This window comes from Macaca nemestrina, chromosome 18 (assembly GCF_043159975.1).
Source record: "Macaca nemestrina isolate mMacNem1 chromosome 18, mMacNem.hap1, whole genome shotgun sequence".
Classification (NCBI taxonomy): Eukaryota; Metazoa; Chordata; class Mammalia; order Primates; family Cercopithecidae; genus Macaca; species Macaca nemestrina.
Genome location: NC_092142.1, coordinates 66150119 through 66164118, shown reverse-complemented (window position 1 = coordinate 66164118; position 14000 = coordinate 66150119). Strand labels below are relative to the sequence as shown.

At 46.7% G+C, this 14000-nt stretch overlaps 1 protein-coding gene across 4 annotated transcripts in view; it reads right to left on the bottom strand.

Moving 5' to 3' along the window:
* Positions 1 to 12746, bottom strand: part of PHAF1 (phagophore assembly factor 1) — a 37626-nt gene extending 24880 nt beyond the window's left edge. The window contains exons 1-3 of one of the 4 annotated variants that reach the window (XM_011757920.3): positions 12369 to 12746; positions 12134 to 12254; positions 3139 to 3221 (exon numbers count right to left, since the gene is read on the bottom strand). In XM_011757920.3, the coding sequence (XP_011756222.1) occupies positions 3139 to 3221; positions 12134 to 12197 (147 nt within the window). In that variant the 5' untranslated portion in view covers positions 12198 to 12254; positions 12369 to 12746. Of the gene's footprint in view, positions 1 to 3138; positions 3222 to 4936; positions 5072 to 12133; positions 12255 to 12368 lie in introns of those variants that run through there. The other 3 variants (XM_011757923.3, XM_024795938.2, XM_071084748.1) reach the window with 3 other exon arrangements.
* Between the last annotated feature and the right edge of the window lie 1254 nt (positions 12747 to 14000).

Sequence of the window (14000 nt, the reverse complement as noted above, 5' to 3'; positions counted from 1 at the left end):
GTCTTTTGGGATTAGTGCAGGTTGCTTCCTTCCATCCCAATGATCCCCACAAGGCAGCAGGCCCAGGTAGTACCATCATGCTTGACAAAAACTAAAGGAAGAATGTTATAATTTTCTAGTAGGTCTATATGAATGTCTAAACCATTAGGTCTCAAGCAAGATAATGGAACAATGAACTCTGACCTTGGATTACCAGTATCAACCCAGAACACAAAGTTCCATTTTGGAGAGAGCCATTCCATGGAAGTAAGCAGAGTGAAGCAACATTTTAGTCTCTCAGGAATCTTGCTTGGAGGAGGAATGTGCCAGGATCTGGATTTTCCTATACTTTCCCAAGATCTGATCTTTTTTTTTCCCTGGCATTGTTATAATTCAGGACATAACCTAGCAATTTTCAAAAGCAATCAAATTACTCTCAGAGTCAATGTTTTATTAAACTTTATATCTCTAAAACCAAAATACACATGTACTATGTGGCATTTAAGCAGGTTCTTCCAGTAACTTAGCTGTCCTCCATATGAAGCAGTTCAGAAAAAGCATCTGCTACTAGTTAATACCTTATCCCTCTAAGAAAGATGGGATGTACTTGACATTTCATTTCCAAGGTGTGATTTGCATACAGACAAGAAGATATTTCTGAAACGTTTAATGCAGACAAAATGTTTTCTGCATTTGGGAAACAAAGAGACAAATGGGTAAGGAAGGGAAGAAAGTAGGCAGAAGAAGAGAACAGGACCCAAATTAAAGAAGCATCACATTGGTTCAGTGCGGTGGCTCATGCCAGCACTTTGGGAGGCTGCGGCAGGTGGAATGCTTAAGGCCAGGAGTTTGAGACCAGCCTGGCCAACATGGTGAAACCGCATCTCTGCTAAAAATACAAAAATTAGCCAGGCATGGTGGCATATGCCTATAATCGCAGGTACTCAGGAGGCTGAGGCAGGAGAATTGCTTGAGCCTGGGAGGTGGAAGTTGCACTGAGCCGAGATCGTGACACTGCACTCCAGCCTGGGTGACACAGCGAGACTCTGTCTCAAAAACAAACAAACCCAAAGATTATTCTATTATCAAGAAACTATACTGTTTTACAGAAAGATAACTAGATTACTTATTAATATGCCACAACTCTCATGAATTACAAATGAGAAAAGCAGAGATCTAAATCAGGATTCAGACTCAAAACTCCCTTTTTTTTTTTTTTTGAGACAGGGTCTTGCTGTGTCACCTAGGCTGAAGTGCAATGACACAATCATACCTCACTGCTCATAATCCTCCCACCTCAGCCTCCCGAATAGCCAGGATTATAGGCGTGCGCCATCACTCCAGGTTAATTTTTAATTTTTAATTTTTTGTAGAGATGGGGAATTACTATGTTGCCCTGGCTGGTCTCAAACTCTTGGACTCAAGCAATCTTCCTGCCTCGGCCCTCCCAAAGTGTTGGGGTTAGTGGTGTGAGCCACGGTGCCTGGTCAAACCCATATTTGCTAATGTGTTAAAGTTGTTTAGAAGATATTGGGGGAAATCAGCTTAATGCTAGCACTGTTTATACCCAAATATTGGAATAACAAACAATGATGGTGGTGATATAAGAAATAAATTTTGGTGAAAACCCCGTCTCTACTAAAAATACAAAAAATTAGCTGGGTGCGGTGGCGGGCGCCTGTAGTCCCAGCTACTCAGGAGGCTGAGGCAGGAGAATGGCGCCAACCCAGGAGGCGGAGCTTGCAGTGAGCCGAGATCACACCACTGCACTCCAGCCTGGGCAACAGAGTGAAGACTCCGCTTCAAAAAAAAAAAAAAGAAAAGAAAAAAGAAAAAAATTTTGGCTGGTCATGGTGGCTCACACCTGTAATCCCAGCACTTTGGGAGGCCGAGGCGGGCGGATCACAAGGTCAGGAGATTGAGACTACGGTGAAACCCTGTCTCTACTAAAAATACAAAAAATTAGCCGGGCGCGGTTGTGGGCGCCTGTAGTCCCAGCTACTCGGGAGGCTGAGGCAGGAGAATGGTGTGAACCCGGGAGGCGGAGCTTGCAGTGAGCCGAGATCGCGCCACTGCACTCCAGCCTGGGCGACAGAGCGAGACTCCGTCTCAAAAAAAATAAAATAAAATAAAATAAATAAATAAAATTAATGAGAATCCACTTTGGCATTGAGAATTCACACTGGTTCAAGAAACCTTGCGCACTCCTACAAGTCCTCTGTTCTGTCACAGGCACCACATGAATACTCAAGCACTTGCTTGGAGACTAAGCATGTGTTCTCTCAGATCTCTCACCTGAGGGTCTCACTAGGCTGGTAGAGGGGTACAACATGGCAGAATGTAATCTCTGGGTATAGGTAACAGGCTCAATTCGACTCTGCTCCAAGCCAAACTGAGAAGCCTCTCAGAAATTTTGCCCACCTATAATTTATAACATTCTTCATGTCAGAAATAAGCTGTCATCTGTTTGCTTTAGGATCTGAAACTAATTGGAACAAATAGAACTGAAATAATCAAACTAGTATTCAAAGGGTCTCAGAGAAGTCATTGAGGACATCCTTTAGCCTCTGTAGGCTCAAAACTATTCCCTGAGGCTTGTGACACATAGGACACCACAAAGGCTGTTCAACATGGCGGCACATGGTCTGTGTCACAGAACTGCAGATTTCGGAGAGTCCAGTGGTGGGAAGACTACACTTTGAGAGAGATAAAGGGGTGAATTATATCTGTTTCCTTTCAAATCTGGTATGCTGTGCTCGCTAGAGATCTGCACTACAACAATCCTGAACACAAACTAACCAACAAAGCAGAAAAGACAATTTTAAACACGGAAGTGGACGGTAAGCACCCTAAAAGACCAGCGACAGCCTCTGAAGCAACCTACCACTGAAAAGTCCCTGTTTAAGGGCCTGTAGGCAAGTTGAGCACAGGTGAAACACAGGTTCAATTATTACTGCTCTTCCAAACCTAGCTGCACTAGATAATCAAGAGCAAAAGTTTCAGAATCAAAGAAAAGGTACTTGATAACTGGCTGGTGCTAGAGATTCTCCCATTCGAACACAGCTATCCTTGCCAGTCAGCCTTTCCCAAAGCATCAGCTCTGGAAGTGACTCACTGCCGAGGGATGCTATTTCAATAAACAAATCAGCCACCACTCACCTGTTCACTGTAGAGAACCTGGACGTTTTTGATGATGCGACAGTGCTTCTGAAGAATGGCTACTGCCTGAGCCAGAGGCATTCCTGAAATAAAGCAAGAAACCTGTGTGGTTATTTTGGCTATACATTTATTGACATCTACCACTTCACTAGGCACTGGTCCCTATAGTAAAGCCTGGGGATGTTTAGGGGCTACTAAGGTCTACAGATACATGAGTAAATAAGAGTTCAATAAGCAGTAAGAGCTACAATAAAGTTAAGCAGCAAGCACTAAGAGAATACTTGGACTGTGCACAGGTGTCCAACTCTTTGAATGCAAGGACTCTTTTGCTTATCTGTGGTGGTGGATATCACAAAAATCATGCATGGGCCAGGCATAGTGGCTTATGCCTGCAATCTCAGCACTTTGGGAGGCCAAGGCGGGAGGATCACTTGAGGTCGGGCATTCAAGACCAGCCTAGTCAACATGGTGAAACCCCGACCTTTTGGCTTCCCTGGGCCACAATGGAAGTCTTGAGTCACACATAAAAGAGACTAACACTAATGATAGTTAATAAGCTTTAAAAAAATAAAAATGTAAAATGTAAAAAAGGTCCATGCATCTTTTTTTTTTTTTTTTTTAAGATGGAGTTTTGCTCTGTTGCCCAGGTTGAGTGCAGTGGCATGATCTTGGATCACTGCAACCTCCGCCTCCCAGGTTCAAGCATTTCTCCTGCCTCAGCCTCCTGGGTAGCTGGGGCTGGGACTACAAGTGTAGCCACCTCACCCAGCTAACTTTTTTTTTTTTTTTTTTTTTACTTGGGGTCAGGAGTTCGAAACCAGCCTGGCCAACATGGTGAAATGCTGTCTCTACTAAAAATACAAAAATTAGCTGAGCGTGGTGGTACACGCCTATAGGACCAGCTACTCAGAAGGCTGAGGCAGGAGAATCACTTGAACCTGGAAGGCAGAGGTGGCAGTGAACCAAGATCATGCCATTGCACCCCCAGCCTAGGTGACAGATCGAGACTCTGTCTCAAAAAAAAAAAAAAATTGTGACAGGGGCTGGGTGCAGTGGCTCACGCGAACCTGTAATCCCAGCACTTTGGGAGGCCAAGGTGGGTGGATCGCTTAAGCTCAGCAGTTCGAGACCAGCCTGGGCAACAGGATGAAACGCTGTCTCTACAAAAAATCAAAAAAATTAGCCAGGCAGCCGGGCACAGTGGCTCACGCCTGTAATCCCAGCACTTTGGGAGGCCGAGGCGGGCAGATCACAAGGTCAGGAGATCCAGACCATCTTGGCTAATACGGCGAAACCCTGTCTCTACTGAAAAAAACAAACAAACAGAAAAAAAACAAAAACAAAAAATTAGCCGGGCGTGGTGGTGGGTGCCTGTAGTCCTGTAGCTACTTGGGAGGCTGAGACAGCAGAATGGCATGAACCTGGGAGGCAGAGCTTGCAGTGAGCCGAGATTGCACCACTGCACTCCAGCCTGGGTTAGAGTGAGACTCTACCTCAAAAAAAGAAAAAAAAATTAGCCAGGCATGATGGTGTGCCCCTGTAGTCCCAGCTACTCAAGAGGCTGAGGTGAAAGGATGTCTTGAGCTTGGGAGGTGGAGGCTGTACTCTGGCCTGGGTGACAGATCCAGATGCTGCCTCAGGAGGAAAAAAAAAAAAAGCGACAGGGTGAGGCATTCCTGAATATCTAACTCTTAACACTTGGTTCTTTAACTCATGGCCCATTATAAGCAGATTTACATATGCCTCCAGTTTAAGTAATCCAAATTCCAATGACATCTCCAACATTCTAAGGACTCACCGAGACCATCAAAAAGTTTGTTTCCAGGCTGGGTGCGGTGGCTCACGCCTGTAATCCCAGCACTTTGGGAGGCTGAGGCGGGCGGATCACGAGGTCAGGAGTTTGAGATCAGCCTGGCCAGCTTGGTGAAACCCCGTTTCTACTAAAAATACAAAAAAAAAAAAAAAAAAAAAAAATTCAGCTGGGCATGGTGGTGCGTGCCTGTAGTCCCAGCTACTCGGGAAGCTGAATCAGGAGAATTGCTTAAATCTGGCAGGCAGAGGTTGCAGTGAGCTGAGATCCCACCACTGCACTCCAACCTTGGTGACAGAGTGAGACTCCATCTCAAAAAAAAAAAAAAAAAATTGTTTCCAGAGTCCATTATAATTTAAACAAGTAGAAACACACATAGAGACAGGTCCTGGACAATCAAAAAACAAAGACTAATAGTTAAATGAATTTGAAAACAGTGTGTCTGCTGTTCACCACTCTCTGGATGCCTTGTACCCTGCTCAGAGCTAACCACCCAGTGACTGGTTTTGTTTTGTTTTGTTTTGAGACAGAATCTCACTCTGTCACCCAGGCTGGAGTGCAGTGGTACAATCTTAGCTCACTGAAACCTCTGTCTCCTAGGCTTAAGACATCCTCCCACCTCAGTCTCCCAAGTAGCTGGGACTACAGGCATGTGCCACCACAACTGGCTAATTTTCAAATTTTTGGTAGGGAAGAGGTCTCACTGTGTTGTCCAGACTGGTCTTGAACTCCTGGGCTCATGTAATCCTCCCACCTCCGCTTTCTAAAGTGCTAGAATTACAGGTGTGAGCCACCACACCTGGCCAATCCAGTGACTGTTGAATAAATATTTACTGAGTGGGACTGATGGATTGTAGGATGGGTGACAAGAGAAAGGAAGGAAAAGGGACCATGGCTTCATCCGATGGCAGCCAGTTCACATTTAAATCAGTTGGCCTCCAGGTCAAAGAGATGAGATGTGCAAAAAAGAGCTTACAAATGAAAAATTAATTAGAAGGTAAAAAGCTCATGGCTCATCTCATTTAAACAAACAATCTGATTCTGCCCTCATCTGAGAGGCCATTCTTCATTTGAAGAAAGTTGAAGGCAATCATCGCAAGGCTGACTTATAATCTTTAAAAAAGTAGGGCCGGGCGCGGTGGCTCAAGCCTGTAATCCCAGCACTTTGGGAGGCCGAGACGGGCGGATCACGAGGTCAGGAGATCGAGACCATCCTGGCTAACACGGTGAAACCCCGTCTCTACTAAAAAATACAAAAAACTAGCCAGGCGTGGTGGCGGGCGCCTGTAGTCCCAGCTACTCGGGAGGCTGAGGCAGGAGAATGGCGTAAACCTGGGAGGCGGAGCTTGCAGTGAGCTTAGATCCAGCCACTGCACTCCAGCCTGGGCGACAGAGCGAGACTCCGTCTCGAAAAAAAAAAAAAAAAAAAAAAAAAAAAAAAAATCTTTAAAAAGTACTTTTCAGCCTTTCATAGCATAAAACCTGGCACATAGTAGGGACTCAATAAATATTTGAGAATATGAACAAGCTGGATGCATCCCTCACCTTTGCCATTCCTAAATGGAGGAACATCTATGCTGTCAATCCCAGGAGGAATGGACAAACATCCATGTGCAGAAGACAGACAAGCTCAGTCAGTTAGATGTCAAGAAAGAGGAAGGCTGCATGGTTTCTCTGATCCACATGGCCAGTCTCTTTCTTTTTCTTTTTTCCAAAGAGACGGGGTCTTGCTATGCCACCAAGGCTGGTCTCAAACTCCTGAGCTCAAGCTATCCTCCCGTCTCGGCCTCTCAAAATGCTGGGATTATAGACCTGAGCCACCGCTCCCAGCCCATGCCAGTTTCTTGAGGGAGGATTCCACTTACCACATCAAAGGATGTCTCAGCATCTTAGGATCCTGAGTCACCCAAGAAGAAACTCACCCAGAGCAGATGAAGCAGCCATGATGACTGGTCATCACACAGCTACTGGTAAAGGAGGGCTACGAAAGATCTCTAAAGGGAACTAACTATATGAATGGCAAAGAAACAGGAGCACTATCCCAGCTCTAACAGAATGGTCAGCCTTCTAAACCGCACAAATCTTTGTCTCACAGATCTCATCACTTGCCTGCTTATAACCTCTCAATGGAAGGGCTTCCCATTGCAGGCAGATAAAACCCAAACAACATGTCATCACCAAAGGCCCTGAATATTCTGGATCTTAGCCATCTACATCTTCTTTTCACCGTTCACCCTTTGTTACTTGCATACATCAAGCTCTTTCTCACCTCAGGCCTTTGAATTAGCTCTTGTTGCTGCTGGAATCTGGAATGTTCTACCCAAAGCTGGCTCTTGTTTGCACTTTAGGTCTTGGTCACACCTCACTTCCCTAACCGCCTTATTCAATGAAGTCTCTCATACCATTTATTTGTTAGTCTCCCTTATATCCTCACAGAGGTAGGACCTTGTCTGTCTTGTTCACCTCAATACCTCCCAGCACCCAATCACTGTGCCAGGCACAACTGTCGGTGGTCATGCACATCTGTGAAACAAAGCAATTAGGTGAACACTTAGGTCCTATACCATGAATCCTGTTCACCACCCTCTTTCTCTGGAACTCCTATTGTCTCTCCACCAATACTACTCTCCTCTAACTTTTCCAAGTCTCTCCAATGGGCTATGTTTCTTCTGCTCATCCCTGGTTCAACTAACCACCCAGTTTCTGACTCATATCTCCATCTATTTTCTATATACATCTAAAGGCAAATAAACGTCAACAGATTAAAAGTGATCTTTTCATCTTCTCTGTATTCTAGGTCTCAATCTGTATGTCCAACATCTAACAGAGTTTCTCAAGTCAAAAACCTCTAGATTTCTCCTCCTTCCCCACCTTGCCAAATCCAGTTCTTCCTAAACCAATGCCCACAATACACTTCACTAATACATATCCTCTTTTCCACAGATTTGCACAGATTCCAGCACAAAGTATCCTTGATAGTATCCCAGGCAGCTAAAACCAAACATAATTGGGACTATGGGAAATCCATTTTCTTCTTCTACCAGTACATCATGCTCTAATTATAATACCAAATTGCTTATAGTTCCCTGCACACATCATTTATCTTTTCTCCTGTGTTTTTCTTTTCCTCTTTCACTTGACTAGAAGATTTCCAGCTCCTGTTGGTTGGCAGGAAGCCTTCTCTGAACTCCTACGTCAGGTTAAGTCCCTTCTTCCCCTCCACAGTACCCTATACATCTTCTACTTGATTATAATAAAACGAACTATTTCTACAATCCTTCTCTATCACTAGACTAAGTTCTTCAGGGAATAAGATCATTTTTTAAAAATTTTTTATTTATTTTTTATTTAAATAGAGACAGGGTCTCACTATGTTACCCAGGCTGGTCTCAAACTCTTGGCTCAAGTGATTCCCCCACCTCAGCCTCCTAAAGTGCTGGGATTACAAGCATGAATCACTGTGCACTGTTTATTACTTAATTTTCAATGTTTGTAAGCAATTCACAGAGGTAGATGATGCCTTCAACACACTGAGCCTTCAGTTTCTGTGGAACAAGGTAATCTCGGAGAAGGTATTTTCTCCACTGACCCTTTAAATCTACCTTTTTTAGTCCCTTTCAAGACTAATTTCAAAAACAAATTCAGAGACTTGCCTCTGCATCAATACATTCTGCAACTCTCATCGAAAACATTTCAGGGCCCAGCACAAACGCTCACGCCTATAATCCCAGCACTTTGGGAGGCCGAGGCGGGAGGATCACTTGAGGTCAGGAGTTCGAGACCAGCCTGGTAAACACTGTGAAACTCCATCTCTACTAAAAGTAAAAAATTAGCTAGTGGCACACATCTATAATTGCAAGAGGCAGAGGCTGCAGTGAGCCGAGATCGCGCCACTGCACTCCGCCTGGGCGACAGAGTAAGACTTTGTCTCAAAAAAAAAAAAAAAAAAAAGAAAAAAAAAAACCATTTCAAATCTGCACTGCCTTTACTCCACCGCTGGTCAAACCATCAGTGACATTCACATTCACAGAGATTCTGCTTGGCCCAGGTTTTCCTGTCCCTGTGTTGCTGGCATTTCCCTAATCATCCAACATTATACCACCAGGAAGGCAGCCAAGGAGCTGCCAGGATGCAGCTTCCCATTGTGATGCCAGGCAGATAATTGCATCTGCAATTGCACAGATTCCAATAAGAAACCTGGTGACAAAGTTGAGTCCACTCTCAGAAGGACAGAGCCGTGGGAAGCAGGAAATGCCTGTTTGCCAACTTTTATTTATCATCTCTCTCTCTGAACCTGTCCCTCACCTGGCAAAAAGAGATAACAACACCTATCTTACAAGCTTGTGGTGGCAAGAGGTAAGTTCTTCCTGGTTCACTAGCCTAGGCATGTAATTCTAAAACAGATTCCCTTCTGAGACCAATCCCTACCTAACAGCCCCAAATGTAGTTTGGATGTGTTCAGGGGTAGGGAGGAGATTGAAAGAGGTGGAAAATGACTTTCCTGATTGAAAGGGGTGGAAAATGACTGATAAAGTTAAATGACCACCATCTCTCAAGCAGACACCATGTAAAAATGAATTTTAAGACCCACGGGAATCATGAAGGCTCTGGGTCAGTCTATGAGCTTTCCCCTAAAATTCAATTCTGGACCTAATATACAGAAATGCCCTTCTCACTGTTTTTGGTTGCTATTTAGACAGTTTGAAAGAACTATGTAAATCCTTGATTCCTGGGAAACTACCAGAGCTAGGTGTCAGGGTTAGGGTGTCAAAACAACAGCTCCGAGAGAAGCCTTGCTCTCTCACTCAGTTTTCTGGAAATCCTGATCTCAATTAATATCCTAGTTAACTTTTTTTTTTTTTTTTTTTTTTTTTTTTGGTCTCTTTGAGACAGGGTCTCCCTCTGTCACCCAGGATCATGCCCAGTGGTGTGATCATGACCCATGGCAGCCTTGACCTCCCAGCCTCAAGTGATCCTTCCATCTCAGCCTCCCGAGTAGTTGAGACTACAGGCCTGACTAACCTAATTTTTTTTTTTTTTTTTTTGTAGAAACGAGGTCTCACCATGTTGCCTAGGCTGGTCTTGAACTCCTGGCTTCAAGCCATCCTCCTGTCTCAGCTTCCCAAAGTGTTGGGATTACAGCCATGAGTTACTGCACCCAGTCCCTAGCCACTACTTTTGACCAAGGGACTCTGAATGCTTGTACCACCAAGAGATCCACAACCTAGTCACACTATCAAGCACAGTTTGAAGCTATGGCTGTGGTTTTTACCCAGCCCTGGGAGGATCTTGCTTGGGTAGAAGCTGTCAAGGAGAGGGGAGGAAAGGAGTTAACTAAAAGCCAAACAGCATTAGCATGGTATCACTAGCCTCCCAACTAAGCTGTTAGTGCTTCACAAAAGAATGAAGCATTTTGTACCAGCTAATATTTTGGAAAGAACTCTGCAGGAGTGGTGTAAGTTATGAAAGAATTTGACCAAGACCCCTAAATTAAACCGGCTTTTATGGTTGGGCACGGTGGCTGACACCTGTAATCCTAGCACTTTGGGAGGCCAAGGCAGATCACTTGAGGTCAGGAGTTCAAGACCAGCCTAGCCAACATGGTGAAACCTGGTCTCCACTAAAAATACAAAAATTAGCCAGGCATGGTGGCAGATACCTGTAATCCCAGCTACTAGTCAGGAGGCTGAGGCAGGAGAATTGCTTGAACCTGGGAGGCAGAGGTTGCATTGAGCTGATATTGTGCCACTGCACTCCAACCTGGGCAACAGAGTGAGACTGTCTTAAAACAGAACACCAACAACAAAAACTGGCTCTTACAACACACAGGATGTATGTAGCCACTAAGTATCAGCAGGGCCCTACCAGCAATCTGTACCACCTGGTTTCTCCAATACACTGTCTCCACAGAATTGAGTCTTCCAGAGTCAAGGATAATATATAATCCAATGAAGCAGCTGATTTAGTCCAGTAGCTCACATTAGAGTGATTAAAGTTCAGGCCTGCATAAACAAACAGCACCAACACCTACCCCCACCCCCTTTTCTTAGTGCTGGAACATCAAAGTAAACACACAGGGGTTACTGAATACAAACATCCTTGTACACATAAAAGCAGTGATATTGGGAATGGAGAGGGTGAAGGGAGAAAGCTGGGCCAGCAAACCCCAAACGACCAAACTGCATCTTTTAGAAACTAAATGTTACGTCCCCCTAACTCCTATTTCATCCAACCTTCACCTGTCACAACTGAGGTCTGGGTTTAGGATTACAGCATCCGATACAGACTACATTTCAAAAGAGAGGGAAGCGGGGCCGGGTGCAGTGGTACACGCCTGTAATCCCAGCATTTTGGGAGGCCGAGGTGGCCGGATCACGAGGTCAGGAATTCGAAACCAGCCAGCCTGGTCAACATGGTGAAACCTCGTCTCTACTAAAAATACAAAAATTAGCCGGGTGTGGCGGCGCGTGCCTGTAATCCTAGCTACTGGGGAGGCTGAGGCAGGAGAATCGCTTGAACCCACGAGGCGTTAAGTTGCAGTGAGGCAACATCGCGCCACTGCACTCCAGCCTGGGCGACAGAGCCAGATTTCGTCTCAAAAAAAAAAAAAAAAAAAAAAAGAGGGAAGCAAGTCAGCTGTTCCTTTAACACACACAAACTCAACTCCCTTGACCAGAGCCCCAACATGGGTTCCAAACCTAGGTTTCCCATCCAAAAAAGGGGAAGGAAGCCACAGCCCAGAAAAGCAGTGAGAGACAGACCACAGGCCACAGTGGTGATCAGAGGGATCAGCCACTTCTCAGCCATTATTTAGTCTGTAAAATGGAAATGGGAATAACAATAGTACCTATCCTTAGGCGCCGGCGAAGGGTACTAGAGAGAATTACGTTCAAAAAGAGCAGGGCCGGGCATTAGGCATTTGGGGAGAGCCAGCTATTATTGTCTTTACTACTACTGTCCCACCGTCCCAGAAGAGACCCTGCTGAGACCCGAGATGAGCAACTGACAGGCAAATCGGGCCACTTGGAGCTGGTGTCTAGTGCCTGGAGCTCGGACAGCCGAGAGGACGAAAGAGGTGAGGAGCTGCGGGCGCAGGGGCGTGAGAGACTGAGAACAGAGGTGGGAAGAGCCCAGAAGAAAACAAGGATCAGCGAATGGGGTCCTGACAGAGGACCCCAAACTCACCCAGCGTGAATTCCCATTGCTCGTTCCCCAGAGAGCGTTCGGGCACCACCTCCAAGTCCAGCATTGGTTCGGCTCGCCTGGCCCGGGCGGCCTCCGTGCAGCAGCGCAGACTGGACCCGAGCTGAGGAGACAAAGCAGCGGCTGGCAGGCCGCCCCCGCCGGCCCGCCGCAGCCCCACTTTCCACCTCCTCCCCCGCGGCAGGGGCGGCGGCACCAGCGCAACACCACACCTCACCTCACTTCACTTCACCTGCAGCACAAGCTACGGTGGGGGCTACGGCGGCGGCGGGAGCGACTGCAGTAAAAGTGGCGTGCCGGGCCGTAAAGCGCGGGGAGGGCCGGCGAAGGCGGGAGTGCCAGCGCGGGGGAGGAGCCTGAGGCGGAGCCGCGCACGCGCAAACTCCGGGTTCCACCGCGGTTGCTGAGGAGGCTGAGCCGGGCAGGGCTGTAACGTCGGCAACCATCGGGGCTCTAGGAGCGCGGAGTCCGGTACTTCGTGAGCCCCTATATCCGTGCACCACAGCACACACACGTCACATATCTACACAAAGAACGGTTCACCACACAACACACACGTCACACAGCTGCACAACACCCGTCTGCAGTCCACACACACATCCGACTCACATTGGTCGCAGAAGGCAAGTACAGAGGGCACGCTGAGGCCCAGCTGGAGGGAGGACGCGGAGTCCCTAAGCCTTACGGCCCCCACCGTCTCCGCTGGGGCTGGAGGTGACGCTGGCCGCAGCAGCTTTTAGTTGTTCAGGAATGACGTCCCCACCCAGTCGCCCCTGGGGCAGGAGTCGAACCGAGTGAGGACTGTGGGCGTTAAGGGTTGGAATTGGTTAGGGGAGAGGACTCGGTAGAAGGGGAAGGGGCCGGGCCAGGCCTCCCTGCTGACCACATCCAAATGTGCGCAGTCCCCCGGGACCAGGATCCGAAGCCGCCCGCAGCAGCGTGGACCAAAGCTGTGGGGTCTTGACCAACCCCTATGGCACTTTCTGTGCCACAGTTTTCCTAATCTGCAAGGGAAAGGAAGGTTCCTCTAGCACGTTCAGCCTGAGGTTTTGGCCCGTGCCCCAGGACACCCTGAAACTAAAGGACAACCGAGGCCTCTGCTGATGCCAAGCCTTCACGGAGGCAGTTTCTGGGTTCTCACAACCAACCTGAGACGCAAGATTATACCGACTTTATGCAGGCGAATACATGAGGCCCAGAGAGGGTTAAAGACCCAAGGCTCCTTGGTTCTAGGCGGCAGAACCCAAGTCCTTTCCATTACATTGCCCCGGAAGGTTTTCAGCAGGGGAGAGTGGCATACTAAATTCTCAAACTGGCTTGATACTAGTTTATCTTGGGAGGCTCTATCAAAATTTGAAATCGCTGTTTGATAAACTACATAGAGAAGGTTGTCCACTGCAGCACTGTATGCCAAAACAACAGAACTGGGTCACTGAGATGTCCAGTAGGAAAGTGGATAAATAAACCCTGAGATATATAATTAGACATGTTTTTAAAGGTGAATGCTGAGAACAGTGCTCACAGCTGTAATCCCAGCACTTTGGGAGAATGAGGTGGGAGGATCGGTTGAGCCCAGGAGTTGAGACCACCTGGGTAACATAGCAAGACCCAGTCTGTATTAAAAAAAAAAAAAATTAGCTGGTGTGGTGGCAGTAGGTTGGGCCTGTAGTCCTAGCTACTCAGGAGGCTGAGAGGTGGGAGCATAGCTTGAGGATAGCTGCAGTGAGCTGTGATTATTGAGCCCTGGGGCTTCAGCCTGGATGACAGAGCGAGATCCTGTCTCTAAATAAATAAATAAATAATAAAAAGTGAAGTAGGTCTCTATGTTGATGTGGAAGGAATTCCAAGA